The 15,713-nt window shown below is 44.4% G+C and overlaps 1 protein-coding gene across 1 annotated transcript in view; it reads left to right on the top strand.

Annotated features, from left to right (window-relative positions):
- LOC8043461 (roundabout homolog 3) overlaps window positions 1–15,713 on the top strand; it is a 182,638-nt gene that overhangs the window by 20,280 nt on the left and 146,645 nt on the right. Inside the window, exon 4 of the mRNA XM_042293861.1 lies at window positions 13,505–13,804. Within this exon, the coding sequence (XP_042149795.1) occupies window positions 13,505–13,804 (300 nt within the window). The remainder of the gene's footprint in view (window positions 1–13,504; window positions 13,805–15,713) is intronic.

The following is a 15,713-nucleotide window of genomic DNA, read 5'->3' as shown; positions in this document are numbered from 1 at the left end:
TCCACACGAGGGTCAGCGAGACCGATACTCCAGGGTGTGCGCAGAAAGCAGGACAGAAGCCGACACTTGCCTTGTACGCCAGGGAAAAACAGGAAGTGAGGAAAGTAGAATTCATGGACAACGGCAGGGGCAGCGGACTTCTGTTCGACACCCCAGGAGGCATGCTGCGAACGCGCGTGCTTCGAGCCAAGTGCACAGAGATCGACGTGCGATGCACCCTAGGCACACAGTTGGCTGAAAAAACTCTACACATGTCATACTGGAACGCATGGGCCTGCAACCGGAGGTGCCGTGCGGTGGAGCCATGGCGATGGTGTTGGGCTTCCGGGAAATCGATGGAGGGCAACGACAGAGGCGACGACGGCGCCGACAGCACTGTGGGCCGGGGCCCGCGGCCCATACCAGTAGTAGAATGGACAAAAAGAAGATCGTACCACTGGTGGAAGAAAAACCAAGATGAAAATAACAGATAATGTTGGCTAGATCCAGTACGCTGGGATCCCCCGGTACAAAGGGGTCAGCAGCATATCCAAATCGAAATCCAAATCCAAATCGTTGCGAAGGCGGGCCCAACTGTGTAAAGTCGCTTGATACTTCTTTTACGAGTAACAATAACCAAGAGAAATGAGAAAGCACATTTCGCTGGAGCAAAATGGCGTCATTCAGTTCAGACCTCTGCTGCGCACCGCTATTCGCTTCCTAAAACCTGCACCGTCCTCATTCGGTGCCTCAAAGAATGTCGCTACTTGCAGGAAACTCTTATCTAAAGACTTTACAACTCTGAGGTGTGCAGCCGCATTTTAGGTAAGACCTGTGTCATGGGCCTTTACAAAACAAAACCGGCCAGAGAAATTCAGAAAGCCTTCCTGCTTAAGTGCCACCACAACAACTCTTGTGTAAAGCGCACCCCTTTTGCCCTTGTTCAATAAAGAATTCTACTATCTGAAGAACCAATGACGCCAGTATTCGAGGGGTGTGTGTTTTTAACCCATATATTCGTGTTCTGCCAAGTGTGCTTATTTTTATATTTTTTTAAAAGTATGCCATCGAAATATCCCGTTCAGTTGAAAGTTACGCCGCGTCTTGTCCAGTTCACCCTTCGTTTTTGTCCGTGCTGTTTAGGCGTATTACACCATGATGTCAAAAATAGACTTACACTTACGCGTATAGTTACTGACAAAGATAGCTTTAAAAGAAATTACAGGGCTTGTCTTATTTTGTTTGTGCTTTTTATTTCAGGATTTGTTCTTCAACGTTCCTGTTGGCTAGAGATAGGAAGAATAAAAAAAACGTTGTGGGGCTAATTGCAACATTATTGGCTTTACGGCGATCAAGAGATGGTCTGGAATCCATGCCCTGCGTTTCTTAACCTGTCTGAGATTGTAAAAATAAGGTCTACGACGTCACAACGAGCATGATGTTTCGCGTGTTTGCGTCATGGTTATTGCCACACTGCACCTCTCATTCTTTCGCCAAGGCCTAGCGCCGATTTTCTAATTCTCCCAGTTAAATATATCGCAATGATTGTGTTTCCCAGTGCTCTACGGGAAAGTTGATGTAGGGGCATTTTTAGGAGCGCAGCTTCCTCATTTGTGCTATTGCTTGATGCACTCCGGCCATCGGGGGTCATATTTTATTTTCATACTTATCTTGCATAAGCTAAATTAGAGAACCAGGTTCGAAATGATATTAGCTTTGATTAAAAATATCTAAATTTAAATCAAAAAAGAAAATGCGTAATTACTTGTAACAAAGTATTTGTTTTAAACAGTCGCGTAAATAATCGTGTATTATAAGCTTCAAACGTATATTTAGAACCTTCTAGCGCTCCCAAACAAAAATGAAACATACCCTACGTGTTAAAATTATCGACGAAAGCAACAGAAAAATTAGCTCGGTTGCTAAAAGAGACCTAGAGGTGCATGAAATATCCGCACACCGCACACTGGTGATCCGGCTTTCCGACAATTTCCGCAACATATGAATTCACGCCAGGAGCCTGCATAATGTGGCGTTTCGTCGAGATAAGGTTTATCAGCGTAATTGCTCACTCATCTATCTGGCACTAATAAAGAACTACGGAAAGGGTCCCTGAACCGAAGGGCATTTAATTTAATAAATTATCGCTTCCTACGATCGCAAATATTCGCTCGTTAAAGTAGGCGCAACAAAATCAATTAGGAAAACCGACTAACACAATACAAAAAAAAACAAAAAAAAACAAAAAAGAACACCGAGTTCTAGAAAGAAAAATGGCGGTGCAGGCAAAAACAAAAACAGAAAACCAAAGCAAGATATACGTGCGTCGAAGTCGAAATTGCGTTCCACCTGCTAATGTGTTCTACCATCATTACACCCATCATTAGCTTCAAGAAAGCAAATACATCAGGGTCATTTGCTCAGGTAGGAAAAAAACGAAAGACGTAATAGCTATTCAACAGAAAGGAGGGGGGGGGGGGGGGGAGGGGGGGGGGGGGGTCACGCGTAGGTTCCACGTCGTTCCAATTTGCTTACGTTACATAGTTAGTTCCGGCGTGCGTGTGTGTGTGTGTCTGTGTGTATTTGCATGATAAACGCGAAGACGTTTTTAATTCGTTCACGAGGAACTTCGGCTCAGCTTTGGCTGTTGCTGCACTTAAAGATATAAAACAGCAAAAACAGTCCTTCCGAAATATTTTTTTTGCTCGTATGTTGGTGCTTTTTTTTTTTTACTGCGCACGCTACCGTAATGTGAAAACGAACGATTACCGCGTATTGCTCTTGGATCTCTTCCAAGCTTCTTATATTTCCGTTAGTTTTATCGACGCGGATATTCGCGTTAAGTTTCCGAACAGCCGTTACCTTTTTCTCTTTCATAAATGGTCCGACGTGAGGGGTTATTCATAGCATTCAAAATAAAGTGAGTAAGCGGAATTTACTGAATTAAATAGTGCGTGTGTAATTATAACTCAACCTCAAGCAGCATTAATTCTAGTCATAAAAGAGAAAAAATAATTTGTAGTGTTCCAAGTTTGCAGTCCGTGCACTTCGTGTCAACTGATCGTTCGAGTAATTTGCGTATAAACTATAATCACATAAAAGTTCTACGTGCTTATAAGCATAACTGATTGCACGACAAAATATATAAATAATTGCAGATAATTTAAAGGTAACTCACTCCATCTAGATCAAACGAAGTGGGACTGAAAACATAAATATGATGAGTTACAAAGGGAGATTGTTTAAACACCCAAGAGTGTAGAGGACTCTACGTTTATTTATGTATTTAATACCTCAGTTACCGAAACAGATAGAATTTTACTTGCGAATGGCTTATTGCAACCCCTCAAAATGCCCTGTGTCTGGGTCTTCCTTTTTGTCCGTTATCCTGTTGCGCTTTTTAACCACTATGAATCACCAACTGGCACAACACACCACCCTCAAAATACCAATTCAATAAAGTGTTGAAACTTGATTTTTACCCGGAACGAGTATTGAGTAAAATTGACAAAAAACACTCTATGATTTCCCGTACACCTCTTCTTCTAGACAAATGTTCTGTCTCCCCTCACCCCCATTCTTATCATATAGTTTTGATAAGTAATCATCAACCCGAAATGCTTCTGGCCACGTCATGTGCCTTCCACAGCATGCTGATGAGCGATCTATACTACACCACATCATTATTACACATAATAGGCTTCTGATGTATGACCTCAATTATGCAGGTTGTTGCATAATACCTAAATTCCGTGAATATTTCACATGCGTCTAGATCGATGCCAGTTCCAAGATATGCAGACCAACGCATCCCAAATAGTGCGCTCGAGAGACTTGATCCCGAGCTTCTGCGTCATATTCCGGGATAGTGTCTTGTATGTTTTCTAACCCAGCGTAGATGGCGTTTTTAAGTCATCACTCTATACCAGCTTTGTCATTCATCAGATGCATACTGCAGATGGTGTCCCAGCGTGTTCTATACTGGGGAAGCCTGGCTTATTGACAAAGAAAAGTTGCCTTAAAAGTCGAGATAGAACAAAAATCATAGAAATCTTGATGATTAGCTTCATGCCCGCTCGGAGCCACTCTCTTGTATACATTTATTATTATCGAAACACCTTATGACGGCCAAATGTATTCTGAAGAACCGCCGCGGCCATGGCATAATGCTCAGTGCTGTAATCATCGGCATTACCACCTCTTATATAGGCCGATGATATAGCACTAAGGGCTGATAACAGTGCGATCTACAGGAACTAATCAACATTTTTGGTACCGAAGTACAAACCCTAGGTTTAGAGTTTAGAGCACTAAGTCAGCATTTGTGATTTTTAATGATAATCAAAGGGAACAAATAAAAATCTGAGCATTCGTTCTTTAGAGGGTAAATAAATATAGGCACCAAGGCGTGTGGACGCATTACAGTCTCAGTTGTCTTAGTGAGGTTGACAAATATGTAACTTTTAAGGGTAACAGAAATTCATCGCTGACGAAGAATAGAGTTTTGTAGAATTATAACATACATGAGGTGAGGAGGGAAATTTGGAAGGGAGTTATGGCGCTTGATTGCTCCCATCAGCTCGTAACGTCGCCTACGTGTGGACTTAAGTTGCAACGAATTATATGCGCCAAGTCATTCATTATTGCAGTCCTTTCAGATACCTTCAAATTTTTGCGTGTCTTTTCCCCACGCTGAAAGTCTGTCTTTTGAAAAACTCCAACGCTTACTTCTTTCTCGCAGTGTAAGAAAAGCGTGACGCAAAAGAACAAAAAAAAACTATTACCGTCAATTTAATAACAAAAGTAACTCAAAAGTAACGTGGGTTACTTTTTATCAGTAACGGGGACAGTAAGGCCTCACTCACACAGTCGGCGCCTTTTCCATAACGGCACAGTCACGGGTGCACACCGGGGCGGGGACGCGACGGCAGGTGTCCGAACAGGCCGCGCAAGCAAAGCGACGGCGGCCGCGACGGCAGGATTGGATTGGATTGGATCAGATTGCGACGACTGATTATCCGATGGAGGGAATTGTATTCATTCTATTCTAATAGTTCTTTTAAATATGTTAGACGGAAGTGTTTACCGTTTATTTATTCAACTTAAATTACAAAATAAAGAAATAATTCCGCCTGAAAATTAGTGCGCACGTTTCTTTTTTTGTAAATTAATAATTTGCGCCTGCTATTAGCAATTCCCGCCGAAAAGGAACAACAAAAACAACGCAATAAGCGTTGCCTTACTGTTCGCAGCCCGAACGATGAAAAATCTTCCAAACTTAGCTAAACTTTCCTATCTTGTGATTGGTCGGTTTTCGATGACGGCGGGAGTCCGTCATTTGCCGGGACGCCGGGACGCCGGTGCCGTGGAGCACCTTCCTACGTCGCCCGGCACCCAGCGCCGCACAGCTTTCCGGCAAAAACCGGGCCGAAAATCCTCTCCCTTGCCAGGAACGCCCCTCGCGACGGTGCCGGGATAGGAGAGGCGCCGGCTGTGTGAGTGAGGCCTAAACGGGTCCCTCTTATTTTGGGCTAACGTAGGACGGTAACGCGTTCCTTTATATTGCAAATAACGAATAACGTATTTCGTTACTTTTTTTTTCCATAACGCCTACAACACCGGATATACACGTACCGAAAAATGAAAAACGCCGTGACGCTGCGCTTTTTGGCGCTTTTTGGTGCTGTTTTATTAGCCCCATTGGTTTGTAGCTTTGGCTGCACACTTACCTAAGCTGAACCCAAGTTCCGAAGAGGTTGTCACTACAACCGCAGAGGAAACTTTGCAAACTGCAATAACAAAACAAAAATCAGAAGGAAAGTGTGTTCTTATTTTTTTTCTTTTATTAAGCCGATGCGAGAAATATTCGGAATTAGGTATGCAAAAGTTTTGCGTTCGAAATAAAATCGAGTCGTTACAAGGGCGCGTGCGCTAAGCTCAAACCGAGTTTTGGATAAATTAACGCACAACACACTGTTTTTTTTTTTTTTCCTTTGCGCAGGCAATATTTTGTGCATGCCGTTCTAAAACTTGCTACTGAGTCTACATTTTAGAGGCTTACATTCCACTCGCCGGCTTAGCTTTTAGATCTGAATAATATTTTGGCTTCCTCGCTCTCTAAGCTACTCACGAATATCACACTAAGTGGCCTTCCGTCTGCTCGGAGGAAAATGTGATGCACGAATATCCCAATACTCAACTGAGCACCCTTGGGAGTATCTGTTTTTTACAAACATCTAAACTGGGTGAAAATATCACAGTCCGCAAAACCTAATTACCGTGGCGCTGACCAGATTTGCATACTTCAAACGACTGCAGCCACCGCAGCCTCGAGGTTTTTTCTTCTTGAATCGGAAAGGTTAGCTGCCGCCATTTTTTGTCCGGGGCCCCCGAGCGCCAATCGAGACAGCCTTCTCGGTTGCCTCGGTGAACCCGGTGTCTAGGTGCATCCGCAATAACCCTCTTCCTCAGAGACGCAGCTGGACAAAAGAGCGGAGAGTCCGCTATCATCGTCGCCATCCTCCTCATCATCAACACAATAATCATAAGAAGAAGACGAAGAATAACTAAAGATTAACATTTATTTTCACGCGTGAACAAACAGCTCAAGGCCCTCCGTGTGGCAGACAGCAATTAAAACACTAAGAAAGTGAAAAAAAATAAGCCACAGATGTCCAGCTACGCAAGTCATGTACCATCGAGAATACTGCGAAATGTAGTTATATCACAAAAATATTTCAAGATGGAAAATCACACTCTTCAAATTCAAGTTGCATTCTTGTAGTATTAGGTGTTAAAAAAGCGCGTGTGTGTAGAAAAAGGTGTGTAGTTCGAGTGCTACGATGTGAAAACAGGCGGAGCTCAACAAGACAGTCGAGACGACTGTCTTCACTGGCACTCGGCTGTCTTGGAAGTTCACTAGAGGGACATTTCCTAGCGACGGAGACGCGTCCCCGCAACTTAGAAATCGCATGCCTCCTCATACAAGGGACGTCCCAACCACTAGGAGTAATTTTGGCGCTGTAGGCAAGCTCTCTAATGCAGTGTATAGCGGAGTACAATGCATTCTCTCTAGAAAGGTATATGAATCTATTATGTTTCGGAACGTTTACCACAGTCTCGTCATTCGTCAGGAATATGCCATAGTTTCCTACCAGTCAGTGAAAAATAAAATGTTTATTGAAACTTATACGAATTTGTGTTTATTTTTTTTTCCGTTCCACTCTTGCATGGTGCCTCTTTCTTTGTGCATGCTAATCTGGTTATACTGAAGTTATGATATATTTGAAAGATATTACGGCACGTTGGTTTTCGACTGATACATTGGTCAATGATTAGCTGGGGTAGAAATTATTCATTGTATTTTTATTCGGTAGTTTAATTCATGGAACGTAATTTCTTGTTTGTGCTTATGGAAGCTTGCGTGCAATCTACCGCGGGTACGGTAATGTCCCTGTAGCGCGCTTAGGAGCTTCCTTCGCAGTGACAGCGCAATCTCACAATAGCTGTACCGCCCTGTACGGAAGCCTGCGGTAACGCCGCGCTAAAACTCACAAATGCTTCGGCGGATGTTCGAGTTGGGTTCGTACCCAATCACCGCGAGGACGGGGATCGCTGAGCTTCAAATTTATTCCAGGTCCTGGCCTGTGGAAGTGAGATTGAGCAAAGTGCATGGTAGCAAATTTCTATCATATGTTTCAAATTTACATTTTCTGCACCAACGACAGATCTTAGTTAAACTTCTGTAGAGTTTACACAACGACAACTATTCCAATTTTATATTGGCGAATTATTATCTAAAAATATTAAACTGAAAAAAAACTTTATCACGTGTTTTTTTTCTGTCTAAATGTTGTAACAATTCCACGATAAAAAATAACACGCGTACATAACAAATTAATCTAAGGAAGCAGTATAAGCTTTATTCAACTCATATAACATCTCATAACCTGCCAAAGAAGACTTGATATTTCACCTCGACCAGCTCGTATTATACGTGGCAAAACGAGATGTGTCATAAGTTATGTAACTCTCCGGTGTTCACTAATTTATGCACCGCTCATTGTGGCGTGGTGCTCCTAACTTTGATCTAATTTTTTAATATAGTTTTTGCCAATATTTAGGTTTATTGTTTTGGTTTTCAGTGACCTAGGATTTGAGGCCACTAATCATTTGCGCTTTGTACTAACACTCGTTTATCTGTGTAGGATATTTCAAGACTAATGAGAAGGATATACAAAGGCATACTCTAAAGTAAAACGGTTTTGTCTTATACCTCTTGCTAGTGGGACACTAGCGGCGTTGCAGTTAAACCAGTATACCGGAGCTTGAAGTTCAATATGGAACTAAAAATACTTTCTAACTGCTTTACTCAAGCAAACAACAGAAACAACCAACCAGTATTTTCTATTCAGTTACCGTATATTGCGTATGTATGATTTAAAAAAAAAATCAAAATGTGCGAATTACTTTTATAAAACACCAATAAACTACATTGCACAATTTCAACTTTTCGTGATACCAAGAGCAAGACATTATTGTTTTAAGATGCATATAAGAGCTGTTAGGTAGCAACATAACAAACCCGGGACACGAAATAAGTACACACATATCGGAAGTTGCCAAGCTGGTTAGCTTTGATTCTCTGATATGGGCTACTGATCTGCGGCGCAGTGATTGCCACAAAGTAATCGGTTTTATTATGTTGCTAATATTCCCCAGCTCGCCTGTTCCCTAACACTTCTTTCTGTTAGGGAGACCTCCATTTCCCATTCATATCTATTCTGCTCCCGTAGTAGTTTCATATCATGGTTTTCTACCGTTCGCATCCTATGTGCCGTTTTACTGAAAGAGGGCGAGAGAGAAAAGGGGAAAGGGCTACCGGCGCTTTCCTCCTTTCTGATTGTGCAGAAAGAGTGAAAGCCCCGGATGAGAGGCTTCGCCGGTGTTGGATGTCTGCTGTGCCCGAACTTCGTTCGCGCTTTCTTTCCTGTTTTAAACTCGCAAACTTAATTAGAGCCAGAGGCTTCGATGGCAACAGTCCCCCGGTCATCGGGACACCATTGCTGGGTCATAGGGTGCAGAAATAAAAACAGAAAGCATAGAATACTGTCCGAGAACATATGTAGCTTGCAAGGAACCCGGCAAGGCGAGAGCGGCTGCAATGTCTTTGAGCTCCATCGCTTTCCACATGACCCCTGTCTCCAGCGGCAGTGGATTGCGTCCGTAAACCGAAAAGGCGTTTCCTCAACGCCATCCTCTCGACTTCGCTCGGAACATTTCGTGAATGGAGCGCGCACCGAACGCTGTACCGCCGATGAACATGGGGTACGCTCGCAATGTGCGTGCGAGTTTTCTCATGATAACTGTTGTTTCAGTTTGTAAAATTTCGTAACTGAATTTATATTAATAGTCATAATTTGCAGTGCTGACTGACTCGATTTTATCATCTACAACACTTAGTTGAAGGCTCATTTCCGCCGCCGGGTGAGGCTGGAAATTGTTGAAAACGCAGTTCTATTATTTGTTTGTTTGTTTTTTAATCGCGATCTCCTGCGCGATACCAGAGAGCCGGCAAAAGCGCTCCTTGAAGTGCCGCTGGTGGGTTGTTTCCGTTGACTAAGGCGCTTTGAGGCGCTTGATAGTCGCTGCAGGAACGTCTCGTGTGTTGCGATCTGCGTTTTCGAGCCCAGTGTGCACGTTTCTTTGTTTGAGTCATGGTATCCGCCAGTCTGGCCACGGGGGGAACAGCGGCAGCGAACGTGCCAGCGATAGAAATTGGAGGTGAGTACTCAAAATAATGCATCAAATAGTAAAATGATTCGTGACTGCTTCGAGGCCTTCTGCGGTTCGATAAAAGTACATCTAGAGCGTCTTCGTCGTTCATTCACACGGAGATATAAGAACAGGGACACGAAGATAAAGACAGCACAGCAAGACGATATGTAGCAGCTCCGGGCGTTTACAAAGTTAGTTGAGGTTCCCGTTTTGTGTATTGCTTGTTGATTACAACTAAAAGCGGCTACGTTGAAATAGGCTCATTGCAAGCAAAAATGTCTAAATAGTTCATCATTTCCAGTCATGCGGAAAGCAATGGAGCTTAAAAACATTCCAGCCGTACTTGCCTTGCCGGATTCCATGCAAGCTACATATAAGCCCTCGGACAGTATTCGACGCTTTCTGTAGTTATTCGTGCACCCTATCACCCAGCAATGGTGTCCCGATGACCGGGGGACTGTCGCCATCGAAGACCATGGCTCTAATTAAGTTTGGGAGTTTGAAACGTAGAAGAAAGCGCGAACGAAGTTGGGGCACTGCAGACGCCCAACACCGGCCAAGCCTCTCATCCGGGACTTTCACTCTTTCTACACAATCAGAAAGGGGGAAAGCGCCGGTAGCCCTTTCCCCTTTTTCTCTCTCGCTCTCAAAACGGCGCTACCAACGGTAAAACGGTCTATAGGAAGGCTGAGCTCAGGCTAATTTGTTTTGTGATCGAGGTTTACAATTTTTGTTAGCAAAACAAACTCGTTTCTTGCCCAGATTAGTCTGTAGTAGAGGAAGGTGGAAATAAAAATTATGGGCGGTTTAAGTGCAGCGATAATGTTGTAAAAAGTGGCAAACTAAAACAAAATTGAACCAAAGATTATTTCCGACAATATGGCCAATCAATTAAAGATGCCCTGAGGAGGTTTCTGAGATCGCCTAAATATGGCCAAAATTCACTCTGCCGGATCTAAGAATTCCAGAAATCTCCAAATCATGACAATATCCGACCCATTTCCCTAATAAAAAAAAAAAAATCAAACATTTCAACACACGGAGGTCATCTACGGCGATGAGAGGAGCATGTTCCGAATCCAGGATCATTGTCAGCCAAAAGCAGGCAAGGGGTTCTCGCACCTCCGACCGGTGGAATTACTGAGTGATATATCGAATGCGGGCGCCTCGCTGTCCATACAGACCGAACTATGATACAGCCCAGCTAATCGTGCGCTCGAAAGCAGACAAACGAAACAATCTCAGACACTTTAATTAAAAAAAAAAAATTCTAAAATTGTAAAAACGCGGACTATCACGCCGATACAATATTTCTTCCAAAAGACATAGTGCTCTGTTTTCGAGACGGTTATTGCAGTATTATGTTCCCTCTCCGCCAAAAACTAAGATTATTTGGCTACTCATCGTTGCTTTTGTCGTCTAGAAATCTTACACATTTCGCAGTAACAGGGTTTGATATCTGAGCGAAATGTTGCGTTTTCATTGGCGATATGTCGCCCTGGCTGTCTGAACAACGCTCCTCCCATCGCCAGAGATGATCTCTTTGTGTTCGTTCTTTGATATTTCTTTATTTTTTTTAATGGGGAATTCAGCCATTCATCGTTATGATTTGTAAATTTCTAGGATGCTTAGAGCCCGCCGAGTGAGCTATCGTCACGTTTAGGTGATCTAAAAAAAAAAACCTCAGGGCCCCTTTATTTTTACATCAAAAGTGCTCACCTTTAATTCATGTAATGTCCATTTGTTGAATTTCAGGGACTGGAATATTACATACATATTTCTTGAAACCTAGATGAAGGCCCGCCTGATAGGCATTTTCAATTTATTTTCGATACTGTCGGCGCGGCCATAGGCCATTATAAAGATGTCATTTTTTGAAACTATACAATGTATATCAAGAATATTACGTACCTAAGCGATTCAGACATAATCGTGCTCCCATCGTGTTTTATTATTTATATTGTGTTTATTGTCATTGTGTTCTTTTTTTTTAAGAGCGTTTTAATTGTTCAAGAAGTGAACAACGTAATCAACCTAGGTAAGCATCTTAGGTACACTTTATTACACCAACATACATAAAGACAAACCTCAGTCGTGGAAACTTTAAATCACAAAGAAATTTCTAAAATTGGAAACACGCAAAATATCACGCCGATACAATATTTCTTCACATATAACAAGAATAAAGGAAATTAATATCCAAATGTTTGCCTCTGCGTGTGTAAGGCGACCCCCGCGGTTAATGAACCATTAGAGTCTCTCTCAACGAGACCACGAATTTCGGATGTATATAGTTCGAAACAAATTCCCTCACCTATTACTTAAGGGTAATGCTAGCTTCTTTAAGTATAGGGTACGGTAGCTCTACTCACTAAGAACGCGCCCGACCATATTCTCCAGGGCCCAAAATCGTATGACCACTCAGAGTCACTCATCTCCCAGTCCGATTCAGGAGATTCTTCCTGTGTTTGGTTCGGTTGTTACATAACAAACTTCTCGAGCTTCACGACGAAAAGCAAGAGAAAGAAAGAGGGAAACAAAAAAGAATCGAGCACTAAAATTACTAGCAGTTCGTCCCACAACTGTTCAACGCTATATAGCCGACTGGTTCGTCAATCGTCTACGTGACGTGAACTTGAAGGCTAACATTGCGCACTTTGTTCTATTCATTGTCCGTGCTCAAAGTACCCCCCCCCCCCCCTTTCCCCTCTCTCTGTGCCCGTCTCTCTCGTTGGCCCAGACTCGGGACGATCGACCCGCTGGAGACACAGCGAGGTTTACCGTAACGGGCCAGTAATTGAGCGGCGGCTCTGTAACGAAGGATGTGCTAAGCAGCGAGTCGTCGCTTACAGACCGCGCTGGGAGAGGACGCGGAAACGAAGCGAACGTGGAGGAGCACAGCCAGCCCCCGTCGTTCAGCGCCGCGAGCCCAAGAAGAGAGCGGAGTGCGTGCTCGGCTTACAGACGTCGCCGACGTGGACGGCCTGCGAATTCCGGCCGTCGGGTTTTGGCACGTGTGAAAAGATATACGATCGACAATATTGTCTCGTTTGCTATGGCGCCTTCTCTCTGCTCGGTCGGCGGCTCGACGACTGAGACGCGTCCTTCGAATGGAGACGACGCGTGAGAAAAGCGGCAATCGATACGTTCGCTTGCGCTGGACGTGTTTCAAGTGCAAACTCAATATAAAAAAAAAGAACAAAATAAAAATAAATGCTGGCTTCGGTCGCGCGTGCGGCCTGAACTAGGAAGAGCCGGGTGGGTATAGGTGCGTTGAACTGGTTTATTGTTTCTTTAGTGTTGCTAGAATTGAGATGCGAAAAACGTTGTCCGCAATCGGTTAAAAAGGGGCTTACGTTGTTCAGTATTGGCGCTGACAGGTTAGGAGTGTATGGGAAGACCGCTCACCCCTTTCCACTTTAGAAGAACGAACGCTAGAGAGGTGGCGACCTCCTCTCCGTGGCTCCCTGGGCCAAAGTGGAAAGAGGCTGGAGGAGTTTCTCCTTAACTCTTGAACTGTCACCAACTATAGATGAGCAAAAAGACGCGCGTGGCCTTCGTTTGAGTTAAAAAAAAAAAAAAAAATTAAGTCTTAAACCAAACACTTCTTTGAAGCGTTCGGTTCGATCCTATTTTCCAAACCGCATTGGCGCGCAATATGAACAGCGATGTTCCAACAATACATGGGATGCTGGGCGCCCCACTTGTTTCGTGCTCAGGGTAACCTGTCTTCCTCCGTCGCACGCAGTTAAGCCCCTGGACGTGACGATTCAGCCCCCGGAGCGGCCTCTGTCGGCCAACAAGGAGGTGGAGCTGGTGTGCTCGTCGAGCGGGTCCCGGCCCCCGGCGGCGCTGACCTGGTGGAAGGGCGACCAGCAGATCCGGCCGGCCCGGGACGAGGATAGCAAGGGCGGCCTGAGCGCCAGCACCTCGGTGCTCCTCTTCACGCCCACGGTGGACGACAACAACCGCATCCTGTCCTGCAGGGCCGAGAACAAGGCCATCCCGGGCAGCGCGCTCGAAGAAGGGTGGAAGCTGGAGGTCTACTGTGAGTACCAGAGCCGCCTTCGAAGCTATTGTCTCGCGGCCGTGCAGCAATATCGGAATGCTTGAACGCAGATTGTGTTTTATCTGCCGATCCGCGTAGGAAAACTGTCCCCAATTTTCCTTTCACCAACAGGATTCTTCCTCGCCGCCCAGTCTGTGTGTAGTCAGCGCATGTTTGTCCTGTCTTCCTTCTTTGCCCTTTTCCTCTGAGTGCTCTTTTCTTTGTGTTCAACCGTCATGGAAATACCGTAGCGAAGGGCTGTGACCACTCGTGACATCTTGATGTCATGTGAGACCATGGTGCCAAGTGACAGTGTCACATCGCGGGGCACGTTACATTATGATATCACGTTACTTCTTCTCGTCACGTGTCATTATGAAGTCACACAAAACTGTTACGTGAGGTGACAATGTAGCCTCACAGTTTTACGTGACGTCATGATTTCCCGTGATGCAGCTCCGTAATATGGCACCATGAGGTCGCTTGACGTCATAAAAGTCACGTGAATGTGACTTCATCTGAACTATCGCCTCGTGACGTCATGTGACGTCACACATATACAAATAATATTAACCCAGCTCACTCACAGCAGATTTTGTACTTTCCAGGCTTTGTCAGCCTGATAAAGCTAGTGTAAAGGCTGAACTACATAGGGCGAATATTCTGCAAAAAGTCGACGAATTTCGCCCTGCGTTTTGGCTCTGCGTGTTGCATCAGCACAGTGGCTGCTATTTGCCTTGAAACTCGATCGGCACGGCTCATGTGGTGAATACAAGAACTACGCTTTGTTTTACACTTCCTTGGAGCTAAACGAATTCTACGCGCGCGAGGCCAAAGACATGGGAGGTGCCAATGCAGCGCTCACGCACTGGAGTCAACTGCTAAGAGCTCGTGTTCTGTACCCTTTCCCGTGCTCTGCACCCTTAGTGTGGATGCTTTGTCTCTACCCTCAATGAGGGAATCACCACGTGCTTCAAATAGAACCGTGTATAAACAAGAGCACGCTTCCCTAATTTTAATCAGGATCTCAAGATAAATACTCCGTTCACACTCAAGCTGAGACTAGAAGGTCCTCCTTCAGCGCCAGCTCGATGGTTTCACCAGTGCCTTGGTTGCGCGTGCCTGCGCGTTCACACTTGTGTTACCAACGGCAGAAAGCTAGCGCTGTAGGCGGAGCTGCTAGCCTCAGCTGAAGAGTGAAGGAAGCATATATCGCGGGCAAAACGAAAGTGCCGTCGGACGAAGTTCGTCAGTTATTTATTGCATAATTAGTTTCATGGAGTTCGTTCAACCATCATTGTTTCACTTTGCGGGAACTGACGGGCATTAGTGGGGCCCAAGTATTTTCGCGCGCAAAACCAATGACGGAGACGTTCCTTTGTTGCGTTGTAATTTCAAGTATTAAACCAGACTATTTCTCTCAGTCTCCTCTTGAAAAACCCGATGCCATATCCATAGTGTTGACGTAGTCTACAGAGTGCGTCTCATAGATTACCAACACCTGCACCATGCTTTGCCAAACCCTCTTAGTGACTACGATAAACATTGAAGGCGCATTATCGGCGTCATATAACGTAGCTTTATGATTCGGATGCATTTTCTGTCTGCGAGTAGAGGGGGTCAAATCTGATGTCTTTTGTTTGTTTTTGGTTTTGTTTTGCGTTTGTTATTAGTGGAGAACACACTGAGGCGTGTTTCGTATCTTATTAACAAGAAAATAATATTTCTATGCAGTATTTACCAAAATTACTTGAATTGTTTCGCGGCCCCTGTAAGCTTCAAACAGCAGACACGGAGACCAGCCAATCTCATGCGTGTCAAGGGTGCGAACGAACGCGGTTTTGGCAGGCTTTCAATCACTCGTGTTTTCTTAACGTGTAGGAAGACTGCAAGCCTGCCATAGATACCT

Source organism: Ixodes scapularis, unplaced genomic scaffold, assembly GCF_016920785.2.
Source record: "Ixodes scapularis isolate PalLabHiFi unplaced genomic scaffold, ASM1692078v2 PGA_scaffold0__279_contigs__length_252992795, whole genome shotgun sequence".
Lineage (NCBI taxonomy): Eukaryota > Metazoa > Arthropoda > Arachnida > Ixodida > Ixodidae > Ixodes > Ixodes scapularis.
This window is presented reverse-complemented; position numbering and strand designations above follow the sequence as displayed.